This window comes from Schistocerca gregaria, chromosome 8 (assembly GCF_023897955.1).
Source record: "Schistocerca gregaria isolate iqSchGreg1 chromosome 8, iqSchGreg1.2, whole genome shotgun sequence".
Classification (NCBI taxonomy): Eukaryota; Metazoa; Arthropoda; class Insecta; order Orthoptera; family Acrididae; genus Schistocerca; species Schistocerca gregaria.
In genome coordinates this window covers 113,934,228-113,951,135 of record NC_064927.1, presented here as the reverse complement: position 1 = coordinate 113,951,135, position 16,908 = coordinate 113,934,228, and the positions used below count along the sequence as shown (strand labels likewise).

The 16,908-nt window shown below is 39.1% G+C and overlaps 1 protein-coding gene across 2 annotated transcripts in view; it reads right to left on the bottom strand.

Moving 5' to 3' along the window:
• Nucleotides 1–16,908, bottom strand: part of LOC126284038 (cholesterol transporter ABCA5-like) — a 333,206-nt gene that overhangs the window by 52,909 nt on the left and 263,389 nt on the right. For both annotated transcript variants that reach the window (XM_049982602.1, XM_049982603.1), the window contains one exon: nt 605–748. In XM_049982602.1, the coding sequence (XP_049838559.1) occupies nt 605–748 (144 nt within the window). The remainder of the gene's footprint in view (nt 1–604; nt 749–16,908) is intronic.

Below are 16,908 nucleotides of genomic sequence, written 5' to 3'. Positions count from 1 at the left end.
TTAGGAAATAATTTGAGAAGATATTTGCCGGGAGTGTACGATTGTATGAAAGTGGTAAACAGAAAATAAGCAGTACAAGCAAGAATAGAAGCTTTTGTAACATGGTGCTGAAGATTAGATGGATAGACTAAGTAACTGATGAGGTAATGTTGAATCAAACTGGTGAGAAAAGTAATTTATGGCACACACTAACATCTAAACAGGGATCAATTGATAGGACAGTTACATGCAACTCCTGAGGCATCAAAGAAGTGTCAGTCTGGTACTGGAGGCAAATATAAAGGGGTAAAAAAACTGCAGAGGGAGACTTGTGTTTGAATACAGTAAGCAAGTTTAGATGGATGTAGGTTGCAGTAGTTATGCAGAGATGAAGAGGCTTACACAGGATAGATTACTGTGGACAGTGGCATCAAACCATTCTTTGGCCAGAATATAACAACAACAATCCACCACACACCATGCAAATAAGTTATAGTAGCCACCCAAAGATCTTAGTTCAACTTTTAACTTTTTCCAGATGATACTGATTGACACCAAACACCTTAATGTACCAAAGGACACAAAGAAACTGGATATCTGTGATTCACACCATGTTGCCACTTACCTGAACTATTACGACAGGTGGCTTTGCTATATTGCTGGCCATTATGTCAGCAACCTTCTGTCTTTCCGCTTTAACATCATTATCTTCATGTTCTCCAATGTCGCTATTTTCAGTTACTTCTTCTGATGTTTTCCGGTCATGATTCTGCAATGCATGAACAAAATTTTATTTACAGTGTTGACTCATTTGTTTCAACTGCTACACTTAATTTTACACAACATAGCACAATAAAATCTGCTAATCTCATTATTGCAGAAGAAATCAGATGATACTGGATTGTGATATTCTCTTATATCATGCCACACCCTTAAACTATGGTCATACAAAAAAAAATAATGATTTAAGTGTAACCAGTTGACTGTGAAGTTTAGAATAAATTTTGGAAGGACATTGCAACTTCTCAGAGAAATACCAATACCCAAAATGGAACAATAAAAAGTATTAATACTCAAAGTGAAAAATGAATACTCACATACACAGTGTTTGAGACAATGCAAAAAACAGCTGTAAGAGAGGGGGAAGGAGGGGGGGGGGGGGGGGAGAGAAAAGCTGTTTGTACTTCCAGGGTAAAACAAATGTGGAGATACAAACTGCACAAATTGGTGAAACATGAACCGACAAAAGTACAGCAACGTCCAGAAATTAAATTTTAAAAATATGCTTAAATAGATCTGAAATGATGTCATTTATTCAAACATTTAACAGATGGTCCACAAAGAAACACAGAAGAGAGACATATAAGAAAGAAAAGGGAAAAGGAAGTTGGTAAGGCGGGTGGGGGGGGGGGGGGGGGTTGATTGGTTGATTGCAGAAAACTTAAGGGGGGACACTGTCATCACAAGTGGTAAAATACCAGTGGTCACAGGTGTCAGAGGGATGCCTTTTTTAGGATAGGGAAGGGAGAAAGAAAACAAGTTTTATGAGAGATTGCCAGACACACTCAGTTTGAGAAAACAGATGAACAGGAGTCAGATTTTAGCATACAGCCTCCATTTAAACAATGTTTAACAGAAATTAATCAGAAACTGCCAGTTCATCTTCGCCAAAGCAGTTATAATCCCATTAGTATGGAGTATCAGTTATCTTTATTACACCAGAACATTCCGGAACTCAGAAATAAAGTTGATGAACTACTCATTTGTATTGATGAAATAAATTCATCTAACCAAATTGACATAATCTGCCTCTCTGAACATCAAGTGACCACTGGTATAGATATGTTAAACATTTCAGGATTTAAGCTAGCTTCCTACTTCTGCAGAGTAGATATGGATGGAGGAGGAGTTGCCACATTTATTAAAAACTGTGATAAATTCAAGAACATTGACATTAATAAATTCTGTTTGGACCAGCATCTAGAAGCATGTGCAACAGAAAGAGAGTTCCATAACAGACACTATATAATAGTAACTATCTACTGAGCACCTGCAGGAAATTATAATCTATTCATAAATCATCTAGAATCTCTCTTGGGTTATTTAACAGGAAAAAACAAAGAAATTTTGATTGCTGGTGACTTTAATACAGATTCTCTAATGCAATCTTCCAGTAAACATTTAATGCAGTTGGTAATGTTATCTTTCAATCTAACTCACACTGTAAACTTTCCAACTAGGATCACTAAATCCTCAAGGACAGCCATTGATTACATTTTTATAGACAAATCAAAGGAACAAAATCATATCACAAAACCTGTAATAAATGGACTATCAGATCGTGACATGCAGCTCCTTGTTTTGGATGTAAATTCTAAGCAGATTATCAAGACTGCTAAATCTGAGTACAGGAAAATAGTCAATCAACCAAAAATTGAGTGTTTTATAAAACTGCTCAAAGATATGAACTGGAAAGATGTTTACAGTGCCAACGACAAATGTAACACATTCATGAACAATGTCAGTACCATGTTTGAAAACTGTTTTCCTCTAAAAGTTACTCAAATTAAACAGAAGTCTATAATAAAACCATGGATTACACAAGGAATAAAGATTTACTGTAAGATAAAAAGGAAAATTTATCTGTCGACCAAGAATAGCTCCAACGCTGATGATTTAGCTAAATACAAGGAATACTGTACAATATTTAAAAAAAGTAATTCAGACATCTAAATAAATCCACTACGAGAAGAAGATAGCAATGTCAGGGAACAAAATAAAAACAATATGGTATATAGTGAAAGAGGAGACTGGTAGAACCAGAAAGGAACATGAGCAAACAGAGTTAAGGGTAGATGAAACATCAGTAACCGATGGGCATAGTGTGGCAAATCTATTTAACAAGTACTTTATATCCATTATTGGTAGAATGGGATTGTCAGGACCAGTAACTAATGCCCTTGAATATCTGAAACTAGCCTTTACAAATAGCTTCAGGTACATGAATATGGCACTCACTTCACCAAAAGAAATAATTCCATAACAAAATCTTTAAAAACAAAGCATTCTAGTGGTTATCATGAAATGTCAACAAAGATAATTAAGGCATGTTCTTGTGAGTTTAATACAATTCTAATTTACTTGTGTAACCGATCACTTATAACTGGGACATTTCCTGACTGGCTAAAATATGCTGACGTTAAGCCTCTATTCAAGAAAGGGGATAAAGAAATACCATCAAACTACAGACTGATTTCACTTTTGCCAGCATTCTCAAAAATTTTAGAAAAAGTAATGTACAGGCAGCTTCTCAACCATCTGACCACAAATAACATTATCAAGAACACAGTTTGGATTTCTTAAGGGTTCTGATATCGAGAAGGCTATTTACACCTACAGTGAAAATGTAGTTAATTCATTAAATAAATAATTAAAAGCAGCAGGTATTTTCTGTGATTTGTCAAAAGCATTTGATTGTGTGAACCACAACATCCTTTTAAATAAATTAGAATTCTATGGTGTCACGGGCAGCACTGCAGAACGGTTTACGTCATACCTCGCTAACAGGAAACAAAGGGTGTCAGTGCAAGGGACTAGTGAATTAAGTCATCAGTCATCATCAGAATGGGGAGAAATTACATGTGGTGTCCCACAAGGATCCATTTTAGGGCCATTGCTTTTTCTTGTGTACATTAATGATCTCTCATCAGTTACACTGCCAGAAGCAGAGTTCATTTTGTCTGCAGATGACGCAAGTATTGCAATAAATAGTATGTCGGGTGTAGTTATAGAAAGATCTGCTAATGATAGTTTCATAGATATTAATAAATGGTTTAAAGCGAACTCACTGGCATTAAACTTCGAAAAGCCTCACTATATGCAATTCAAAACCTGTAAGAGGTTTCCACCCAGCATATGCATAAAGTATGAAGAAGAGCAGATAGAAGAGGTTGACAGTATTAAATTTCTGGGATTACAACTTGATAATAAATTCAGTTGGGAGGAGCACACGGCAGGACTGCAGAAATGCCTTAACAAAACTGTATTTTCAATTCAAGTGTTAGCAGACATAGGCGACATAAAAATGAAAAAGCTTGCATACTGTGACTACGTTCATTCCATAATGTCATATGGTATAATATTTTGGGGCAACTCTTCAAATCAAACAAAAGTTTTCAGAGTCCAAAAGTGTGTAATACGTATTAATTTGTGGAGCAAATTCATGGACGTCCTGTAGAAACCTCTTCAAAGAGCTGGGTATACTAACCACAGTCTCTCAGTATATTTACTCCTTAATGAAATTTGTCCTAAATAATATATCTCTTTTTCCAACAAACAGCTCAGTTCATGCATACAATACCAGGAACAAAAATGATCTGCACAAGAACTTAAAAACACTTACTTCAGTTCAAAAAGGGGTCCACTACTCAGGAACACTCATCTTCAATAATTTGCCAGCAAACATAAAAAAATTTAGTTACAAATGAAGATCACTTTAAAAGAAGCCTGAAAGATTTACTAGTGGCCAACTCCTTCTACTCCATTGATGAATTTTTTAATAGAAACAAATATTGTATTGTATATACTCATACTATTAGTATTGTTATTTTAGCTTTAAAAAAGTGACATGTTACACATCCATGAGGATATCCTCAGTACAGATCTATGGAACAAAAAACTAATCTAATCTCATCTAATCTAAGGTAGGTAACACATGCTGTTTCATTGTGGTGAAACCTCAGTACCGGTATGTCATTTTCAACATCGCTAAGAAAGTGAACTGATGGACATCAGATTAGATAGATTTCAGCAAAAGTTCATTCTTAACAATTTACTTTTTTACATTTTGTTCACTTTACTGAGAGCTCAATGATGTGCTTCTGGTCTGTATCAGGTTTTTCTTATCAAGATTGGAAAAATGCATGTCATTATCACTGTACTATTACAGATATGTGCATGTACACTAGTGTGTCTGAATTTTAGTGTAATTTGAATTATATTAAATTGTGTTTCTTTCAAATATCCAATCTTTCCTCTCATCGGTAACAGTATTTGCACCTCATAGCATTTTATGATTGAGGTCACAGATCGAAATAATAAACCAGGATGTGTACTCTCACCTTGGAGTATAACAGGGAACTATTGATATGACAATAAAATGTAATGGATTTATATTGAGGAAGGATAACAAAAGTAAATGAGCTATAATGAAAGTGGATAAATAGGCCTTGGGCCTAGAAAAGACCAAACCAAAAATGCTAGACAGTGGCACTTTGAGCAAGAATGAACTGCTGAAAGAAATTTCACACTGGCTGAGGCCCTTAACAGCAACAACAAGGTACATTTGAAAAAAGAGCTCCTGCATCATTTATGGTGGTGAAGTCAACAGAGTCTGTTTGTCTGTTACCAATCAGTGGCTGTGGTTGTCCTTGGGCCTTGCTAATCAGTGGACTGAAGCAAAGAGTAGTAAATGTATTGTGTTAACCAAAATAATTTTGAAACCTATGTAAAGTAAATAAATGGTTTGATACAACAATTGATCCAAGGTTTGTGAAATTAGATTTTATTGTGTCTGGACTGATGACCAAAGTATTTTTGGCAGAAAGTCAGATATGCTAACTCCTGTCAATGGGTTTATGCAGCTATCGTCTATCAGACTACACTCCTGGAAATGGAAAAAAGAACACATTGACACCAGTGTGTCAGACCCACCATACTTGCTCCGGACACTGCGAGAGGGCTGTACAAGCAATGATCACACGCACGGCACAGCGGACACACCAGGAACCGCGGTGTTGGCCGTCGAATGGCGCTAGCTGCGCAGCATTTGTGCACTGCCGCCGTCAGTGTCAGCCAGTTTGCCGTGGCATACGGAGCTCCATCGCAGTCTTTAACACCGGTGGCATGCCGCGACAGCGTGGACGTGAACCGTATGTGTAGTTGACGGACTTTGAGCGAGGGCGTATAGTGGGCATGCGGGAGGCCGGATGGACGTACCGCCGAATTGCTCAACACGTGGGGCGTGAGGTCTCCACAGTACATCGATGTTGTCGCCAGTGGTCGGCGGAAGGTGCACGTGCCCGTCGACCTGGGACCGGACCGCAGCGACGCACGGATGCACGCCAAGACCGTAGGATCCTACGCAGTGCCGTAGGGGACCGCACCGCCACTTCCCAGCAAATTAGGGACACTGTTGCTCCTGGGGTAACGGCGAGGACCATTCGCAACCGTCTCCATGAAGCTGGGCTATGGTCCCGCACACCGTTAAGCCGTCTTCCGCTCACGCCCCAACATCGTTCAGCCCGCCTCCAGTGGTGTCGCGACAGGCGTGAATGGAGGGACGAATGGAGACGTGTCGTCTTCAGCGATGAGAATCACTTCTGCCTTGGTGCCAGTGATGGTCATATGCGTGTTTGGCGCCGTGCAGGTGAGCGCCACAATCAGGACTGCATACGATCGAGGCACACAGGGCCAACACCCGGCATCATGGTGTGGGGAGCGATCTCCTACACTGGCCGTACACCTCTGGTGATCGTCGAGGGGACACTGAATAGTGCACGGTACACCCAAACCGTCATCGGACCCATCGTTCTACCATTCCTAGACCGGCAAGGGAACTTGCTGTTCCAACAGGACAATGCACTTCCGCATGTATCCCGTGCCACCCAACGTGCTCTAAAAGGTGTAAGTCAACTACCCTGGCCAGCAAGATCTCCGGATCTGTCCCCCATTGAGCATGTTTGGGACTGGATGAAGCGTCGTCTCACGCGGTCTGCATGTCCAGCACGAACGCTGGTCCAACTGAGGTGCCAGGTGGAAATGGCATGGCAAGCCGTTCCACAGGATTACATCCAGCATCTCTACGATCGTCTCCATGGGAGAATAGCAGCCTGCATTGCTGCGAAAGGTGGATATACACTGTACTAGTGCCGACATTGTGCATGCTCTGTTGCCTGTGTCTATGTGCCTGTGGTTCTGTCAGTGTGATCATGTGATGTATCTGACCCCAGGAATGTGTCAATAAAGTTTCCCCTTCCTGGGACAATGAATTCACGGTGTTCTTATTTCAATTTCCAGGAGTGTATTTTATGCCCTTCATATAAAATGAGGTGACAAAAATCATGGGATATCTTCTAATGTCATGTTGGTTCTCCTTTTTCCTGGCGTAGTGCAGCAACTCAATGTGATGTCGACTCAACAAGTTTTTGAAAGTCCCCTGCAGAAACACTTAACCATGCTGCCTCTATAGCTATCCACAACTGTGAAAGTGTTTCCAGAGCAGGATTTTGTGCAGGAACTGACCTCTCGATTATGTCCCATAAAAGTTCAATATGATACATGTTGAGCAATCTGGGTAACCAAATCATTAGCTCGAGTTGTCCAGAATGTTCTTCAAACCAATTGTGAACAATTGTGGTCTAGTGACATCTTTGGAAACATGAAATCCATGAATGGCTACAAATGGTCTCCATGTAACTGAACATAACAATTTCTAGTCAATTATCAATTCAGTTGGACCAAATGATCCAGTCCATTCCACATAAAAACAGCCCATACCATTATGGACTCACCACAAGCTTGCAAAGTGCCCTGTTGATAACTAGGGTTCATGCTTCATAACATCTGCACCCCACACAAACCCTAACATTAGCTCTTACCAGCTGAAACGATGACTCATCTGACCCGGTCATGGCTTTCCAGTAGTCTAGGATCCAATTTATATGGTCATGAGCCTAGCAGAGGCAATGTTGTGTTGTTAGTAAAGACACTTTCATTAGTCATCTGCTGCCACAGCCCATTAACATCCAGGTTTTCCTCACTGTCCTAATGGATACGTTTGTCATACATCCCACATTGATTTCTGCACTTATTTCATGCAGTCCATGGTGAGAGAAAATGCCTAAAATTTGTTAGTCTCAGCACACTCTTGACACTTCAAATGACAGAATATTGAATGCCATAAACAATTTCCAAAATGGAATTTCCCATACATCTACCTCCTACTATCATTCCATGTGCAAAGCCCATGAATTCCTGTTATCAGTCATAAGCATGTCAGAAACCTTTTCACGTGAAACACCTGAGGACAAATGACAACTCCATCAATGCACTGCCCCTTTACAAGTTGTGTGTGTTATCCTACTACCATCTATACATGTGCATATCACTATCCCATGACTCTTGTCACTTATGTGCATTTTGTCAACTCATGTACTCCTTACATTTAGAATTCCAACTAGCAATAATATGTAATTAGTTAGTTAAATAGAAAGAAACTTCCACCTGGGAAAATATATTAAAAATATATTAAAAACAAAGATTCCAAGACTTACCAAGCGGGAAAGTGCCAGTAGATAGGCACAATGAATAAAACGCACAAACACACACACACACACAGAATTTCGAGCTTTCGCAACTGGCGGCTGCTTCGTCAGGAAAGAGGGAAGGAAAAGGAAAGATAAAAGGATGGGGGTTTAAGGGAGAGGGTAAGGAGCCATTCCAATCCTGGGAGTGGAAAGACTTACCTTAGGGGGAAAAAAGGATAGGTATATACTCGCGCGCGCACACACATACACACACATACACACACACACACACCATCCATACACTCGCGCGCACACGCACGTACGCACGCACACACACATCCCTACATACACTGGTGTGTGTATGTGTTGTGTGTGTGTGTGTGTGTGTGTGTGTGTGTGTGTGTGTGTGTGCGCGCGCGTGTGTGTGTGTGCGCGCGCGCGTGTGTGCGCGCGCGTGGGCGCGCGCGCGTGTGCGCGCGCGCGTGTGCGCGTGTGTGCGCGTGCGTGCGTGCGTGTGCGCGCGTGAGTATATACCTATCCTTTTTTCCCCCTAAGGTAAGTCTTTCCGCTCCCGGGATTGAAATGACTCCTTACCCTCTCCCTTAAAACCCACATCCTTTCATCTTTCCTTTTCCTTCCCTCTTTCCTGACGAAGCAGCCGTCGGTTGCGAAAGCTCGAAATTCTGTGTGTATGTTTTATTCATTGTGCCTATCTACTGGCGCTTTCCCGCTTGATAAGTCTTGGAATCTTTGTTTTTAATATAATTTAATACAATATTTTTAATATAATTAGTTAGTTACGTGTTCCTTTGGTCATAACGGTACCTCTTGCTATAATGTGGAATAAGTCAGCTTTACAATTATACCACACTTTATGAGCAAAAAATTGGCAAGGTGCTGAGCACTACTTAATTTTTTAGTTACATTTTATAAGTGCACTCTGTGATTTACACTTATCGTGCTACTACAAATTCAGATGTTGTTCTACAGAGCAGGAGTTGTCGAGCAGATATGATTTCAGTTTGTATTTGAAGTCAATTTTATTATCCATTGAATTCTTTACATGTCTGACCAGGTGGTCAAAGATTTTTGTGGATGAATACACACACACACACACACACACACACACACACACACACACACACACCCCGGAGGCAAGCCTTGACCCAGAAAGGCTAGCACTGTATTACACACACACACACACACACACACACACACACACACACACACACACACACACACACACACACACCCTGGAGGCAAGCCTTGGCCCAGAAAGGCTAGCACTGTATTTTGTGGTACCAGAAAGGATAGCACTGTATTTTGTGGTATCTTGCACATTTATTTTTAATTTTTCCATCAATGGAAGAGGAGAGCAGTAAACTACACTGTTCATGAAGAGCACTGCACCACCCTGATGAGATACAAAGCTTGTCATTTGTTTTTATTGGAGACAACATTCTCAATACTCTTTCAACAACGGGAATTCATTATGTGCAGTGACTTGCGTAATGAAGGTAAAAAGAAACCTAAATTCTAAGTGTAGTTCAGTAGTGTGTGATGCATCTTCAATTGTGAATGAGCTTGCATACATTTTTCAGTATCTCTACATGGCTCAAAGGACCATTTCCAAACTTAGGGTATGCACAAGGGGATTTATGCCAATATGAGGAGTTGCCCAGTGAACTGTCATAGAACACAGTTACATAGTTTGAAACTCAACTGCTTTTCTGAGAGACAAAATTGTAGAAGATCTGTCTCATAGTGGCCACACATGGCCAACAACACTACCAATGTCAGCTGTCTACAAAGTATGGCTCACAGGTATCCTGAGCAAAAATGTAACGCAACTACAAGCTGCCTTTTAAGCGATGAGTGGAAAGTCTGTGTTGGTCCAGATAGTAGGCTACCATCTCTACATGATAAATGACACTGGATTCTTTTCACTGACATATAAATGATTTTTCTGGAGCATGGCAATTTTTGTGGACGGAGCATGCACTGCCTGTGTTTGAGGTATACTGTCCCAAAGGTTCAGTTGGGAGGTAGGGTCAGTTTGTTATGAACCAGAATTATCTATAGAATTAGGGTTCTTATAAGCAACTTTAATGTTCCACAGATAATTTGAATGATTTTTATTTAAATGATGGTGAATGAGTCAATTTACTGCACAAACATTAATTAACATAAAATTTTTCAGTCCTAGTAATGCAAAGGCACTTAAAACTAGGTTCCTTATGGGCTATCAGTATTTTAAATAAAAATCTGACTATGGAGGAGGAGTAGGAGTAGGAGTTATCCACAAGAAATGATTTTAGATTAGATTTAAAACTTGCTTCACTACCTGTCAGACATTTTTATATTCTTGGAAAAACATTCAAAAAAATTGTCGTTGCATATTGTTTGCCTTTCTTAGTCAATTACAGCTTCAATAATGGGAAATGAAGGTATCTTTTCCTGATAGCAATTTCAGCACAGACACTGGTATTCTCCTCACACACTATTTAGGACGAATTTTAATAGCAAAAACATACTGTGAAGGTACAATCAAAATTCATAACTCTTTGAAGAGGTAACTACAAAATGACTGTGATTGTACACCACACATTATTCTTACTGCTTATTTTTATGTGATCTATACTTTCCATGTAATGAGTTACTCCAGAAAATTATTCCACAAGACATTATTGAGTGGAAATATGCAGATATTTAAAGCGGTCAATGCACTTCCAAGACTAGCAATTATACAAGATGCAACAGTAGCTGATCTTAGTTGTTTCAGAAATTCAGTAATATGCTTCTTCCAGCTAAAGTTTTCCTCAGTATCAGCATCCAACAATTTGGAGTAATCTTCCCTGTTCACTGACTCCTGTCATATACTACATCAGTGGTTGCTATGACTGTTTGTTATACAACACTGAATATAGAGTGTTTTTTACAAATTTATGGAGAGTCAATTTTCAGTCTCTTAATAATCCTTTGAAAACCATCATAAACAATTGTTTCTGTTGCTTTCTCTCTGACAGAATTTATTACAATGCTAGTTCTGTCTGCAAAAATTACCACAAAAATTACCAGTTCTGCTTGATGAACGTCTAATGGACACTCACTCACAATTATAAGGAATACGAGTGAACCGAAAACAGATCTCTGTGGGACTCTCTCCAAGGTTTTTTCTCAGTCAGTAAAATGCTCTTGCCTTCCAAAGTTGTTTGAATTTTCAGCACAACTTTCTACATCCAGTTTATTAAATATGATTCAAATCCATTATTTGCCAAATTAGCGGTTCCACAGAACTTAAGGTTTTCTAAGAGAGTAACGTGATTCACACAATCAAGTGCATTGGGAAGATATATATATATATCAACCATCGGTTGTGAAAGCTATTAATTCTGTGTGTGTGTTTGTGTGTTTTGTTCATTGTGCCTGTCTGCCGGCGCTTTCCCGCTTGCTAAGTCTTGGAACCATATATATATATATATATATATATATATATATATATATATATATATATATATATATATATATATATATATATATACTAGTGACACTTTATCATTTAAGCCTTGTAATATTTACTGAGTGAATGTATAAACACCAATCTCAGTCAAGCAACCTCCTTGAATCAAAACTGTGTCGTACTTTATTGTTTCTACTTAAATCTGGTGCTACTCTTGAGTACGTTGCTTTTTGAAATATTTTGCAAAAAGATGACAATCATTATACTATCAGGCATAAGTTTATGGCTATGCAGTATTGAGATAGGACCTTACATCCTGCTGTCAGCTCTACTGTCAACATTTCTGTGATGAATTTGTCTTTCAAGATGTTAATGCATGAGCACACCATGTTCACCTCATGAATCAACTGAACTGAACAGGCTGCAGTACCTGCTTGGAACCAATTGAAACATTTCAGTGCACTGGCACAGGAACCCTCATCAAACAGTAGATTACCTCAGGAGGGCTGCCATCGAAGAGCAGACTAGGTAAGAGCAGCTGTGTCTTGACTGTTCTGTGGATAGTAGCAGACCAAAGAAGATGCAAGAATTTTAGGATGCACAGGATGGAAAAACATGGTACTGAATCTTATCTAGTAGCAGATGTGCACTTTTGAGTAGACTGCCTGTATCTTTGTTACTTTCATTCTCTGCTCCCTTTGAATCTAAGCCTAACCATATACACAAATATGCAGATGGTACAAAGCTTTGAGACTTCTATATACTGGCCATCTCCATGTATTGTGAAAATATAATACGGGAAGAAGATTTAAAACTGCACTCGAACACAGCTTCCCCATGCCATTTCAAGTAAAAACCTTATGTGCCACATATAGCCAATACTTTTAATAAGAAAAGGTTGTTCTCAGCATGATAATATTACTCTACAGTAGTGATTGTGCTGCTGTTAAACTTTCTGACAGTCCACGTCTTTAATGTAGTCTTCCAGGTTTTGAGACTTAGTCTGGCACTCAGTTTCAATCAAGAAATTTCAAATTTATTATCATATTTTCAATGGGCACTTTCTATGTACATGCTGCAGAGGGATTAACTTGAATACTTGTCTCCATCTTGCTGTAAGTGAAGTGAAAATATATTTAACAAGAGCATTTTCAGTTTAAACACCTCTCATTAACCACATCTGTAAATAAATTTAACTCTTCACATAAACTTAAAGAAATAGTCTACATCAACTCAAACTAGAAAGCAAAAAGTTCCAAGATTCAAAAGTTACTCCAACAAGTAGTTCTTTTTACTGGATTGCAAGGGAACTGGAACATAGAGGATGCATGATGCAGTCATAATCGAACAGAGAGTAGTAGATCACACACCAGTCTGGATGTACGAAAAATCAAAAAGATACACAGGAACAGAATTAATGTGGTGCAACTCGGTTAAAGATCCTGAAAGGTATATTAAAAAGTATTTTTCAAAGGAAAACGAATTTCCGTAATCAGGAAGAATTTCATATATTGTCCAAGTGGATTCAAAGAATGACAGTCAACTTTTTTACAACTGTTACTATTGATAGATTTATTTTTTCCCAACAGACAAAAGTTAATCCTGAAGCTGCACCTTGAAATGCAAGTCAGCTCCTTGTAGCAGAAGTCTGAGGACATGGCTCAGAGAGCACAGCTCATATGGACTTCTAGATGGCTCAGCTAGCTGAGCAAGGGGGAATCACTTTTTTTGTTTCCGATACTGGCAACTTTACCCACTGTGGAACAGGCATGCTAGTCTTGTAAATGTCGTACTACAGTGCATTAGTATATGGTAACTTAAGTCACCATCAAGCAAAAGTATCACAAACTATTAGATGAAATAAAGGCAGAAAAATGTTGTTTACTTTCAGTCTTTTTCCCCTCAAGGTGCATTTTGGCAGTCTTTGCAATGTGTGCATTAGACAAAACTGCCACCAATGCACTTTGTGAGATATAATTGAAGAGGACAAAGAAATTGTTAACAGATGCACATCAGTAAAGAAATAGTGAGCTACAACTGGGACTAACAAAATAAAGTGCAAAAGGGAGGTGGGTGAGGGAGGACAGAAAGCCCTGAAAGTCCAGTAGATAGTAACAGCAATGAGAAGTGCAACCTCATATCAGAGGAACAAGCTGGACCAGAAACCCAAGTAAGTGCAATTTTTGTCTGAGTATTAGTTGTGCTAGTGTTATGTAATCTCAACAAGTAGATAAATTTTACACAGATATATAGAGGGGGGGGGGGGGAACAAAAATCTGAAAATATATGATTAGTTAGCAGTCAACACAACAAACTGAAAACTGGTGTACAGAAAGGTAGGTGGTGGAGACATTCTATATAAAGCTTCAGTGGAAACAAAAGGGAAAGCAAAAAAGCAGCACAAAAAAAAGGAAAGAGAGATTAGACAAGAGTCACTTGCACACCCAGCTCAAGAACAAGTAAATCAACACAAACAGCATTCAGCAGTATCACAAGAGTGAATATTAGTTCTGTTAGTTTTTGAAATGATATGTTGTTCCTTACCCCCTCCAAAGAAACCATAGACATAGACCTTGACCTTGCCCTTGCCATTGGTGGGGAGGCTTGTGCGCCACAGTGATACAGATAGCCGTACTGTAGGTACCAACCACAACAGAGGGGTGTCTGTTGAGAGGCCTGACAAATGTATGGTTCCTGAAGAGGGGCAGCAGCCTTTTCAGTAGTTGCATGGGCAATAGTCTGGATGATTGAACTGATCTGGCCTTGTAATATCAACCAAAACGGCCTTGCTGTGCTGGTACTACGAACGGCTGAAAGGAAGGGGAAACTACAGTTGCAATTTTTCTTGAGGGTAGATGCTGATGTCGTTCCCCTTGGCTAAAATATTCCCGATTTGGATCTCCGGGCAGGGAATACCCCAGAAGAGTCGTTATCAGGAGGAACAAAACTGGCATTCTAAGGATTGGAACATGGAGTGTCAGAATGTTTAATCGAGCAGTTAGGTTACAAAATTTAAAAAGGGAAATGGATGGATTAAAGTTAGATATAGTGGGAATTAGTGAAGTTCGGTGAAATGAGGGACAGGTCTCTGGTCAGGTGAATACAGGGTTATAAATACAAAATCAAATACAGGTAATGCAGGAGTAGGTTTAATAATGAATAAAAAAAATAGAAACACGGATAAGCTACTACATACAGCATAGTGAACAAATTACTGTAGCCAAGACAGATACAAAGCCTATGCCTACCACAGTAGTACAAGTTTATATGCCAAGTAGTTCTGCAGATGGTGAAGAGACTGAAGAAATGTGTGATGCTATAAAAGAAATTATTAAGATAGTTAAGGGAGACAAAAATTTGATAGTCATGAGAGCTGGACTTTTAAAGTAGGAAAAGGAAGAGAAGGAAAAGTGTTAAGTGGATATGGACTGGGGGTAAGGAATGAAAGAGGAAGCTGCCTGGTAGAATTTTGCACAGAGCACAACTTAATCATAGCTAACACTTGGTTCAAGAATCATGAAAGTAGGTTGTACACATGGAAGTGGTCTAGAAACACTGGTAGGTTTCAGATAGATTATATTCAAAGGAACCAGGTTTTAAATTGTAAGATGTTTCTAGGGGGCAGATGTGGACTCTGTCCACAATTTATTGGTTATTAACTGTAGACTAAAGCTGAAGAAACTTCAAAAAGGTAGGAATTTGAGAAGATGGGACCTGGATAAACTGAAAGAACCAGAGGCTGTAGAGAGTTTCAAAGAGAACATTAGGGAATGACTGACAAGAACAGGGGAAACAAATACACTGGAAGATGAATATAACTTTGAGAAATGAAATAGTGAAGGCAGCAGAGGATCAAGTAAGTGAAAAGACAAGGGCTAGTAAAAATCCTTGGGTAACAGAAGAGAGATTGAATTTAACTGATGAAAGGAGAAAATTTAAAGATGCAGTAAATTAAGAAAGCGAAAAGGAATTCAAACGTCTCAAAAATGAGATTGACAGGAAGTCCAAAATGACTAAGCGGGGATGGCTAGAGGACAAATGTAGGAATGTAGAAGCATGTATCACTAGGAGTAAGATAGATACTGCCTACAGAAAATTAGAGAGACCGCCTCTATAAATATCAAGAGGTCAGATGGAGAACCTGTCCTAAGCAAAGAAGGAAGAGCAGAAAAAGTGGGAGGAGTATACAGAGGGTCTATACAGGGGCGATGTACTTAAGGGCAATCTTATGAGAATGGACGACGTCGTAAATGAAGATGAAATGAGATATGATACTGCGAGAAGAATCTGACAGAGCACTGAAAGACATAAGTCGAAACAAGGCCCCGGGAGTAGACCACATTCCATTAGAACAATTGATAGCCTTGGGTGAGCCAGCCATGACAAAACTCTTCCATTTGGTGAACAAGATGTATGAGACAGGTGAAATAACTTCAGACTTCAAGAAGAATATAATAATTCCAATCCCAAAGACAAATGTTGACAGGTGTAAAAATTACTGAACTATAAGTTTAATAAGTCACAGTGGGAAAATACTAACAAGAATTATTTACAGACAAATGGAAAAACTGGTAGAAGCCAGCCTCAGGGAAGATCAGTTTGTATACTGTAGCAATGTTTGAATATGTGCGACAATACTGACCCTACGCCTTATCTTAGAAGGTAGGTTCAGGAAAGGCACACCTATATTTCTAGCATTTGTGGACTTAGAGAAAACTTTCGACAATGTTGACTGGAATACTCTCTTGAAGGTGGTAGGGGTAAAATACAGGGACCAAAAGGCGTTTTACAATTTGTACAGAAACCAAATGGCAGTTATAAGAGTCAAGGGACACAAAAGGGAAGCAGTGATTGGGAAGGGAGTGAGACATGGTTGTACCCGATCTTCAATGTTATTCAATCTGTATATTGAGCAAGCAGTAAACAAAACAAAAGAAAAAATTGAAGTAGGAATAAAAATCCATGGAGAAGAAATAAAAACTTTGAGGTTTGATTGTAATTCTGTCAGATACAGTAAATGACCTGGAAGAGCATTGACAGGAGGATATAAGATGAACATCAACAAAAGCAAAACAAGAATAATGGAATGTGTTGAATTAAATGAGGTGATGCTGAGGGAATTAGATTAAGGAATGAGACACTTGAAGTAGCAGCTAAGTTTCG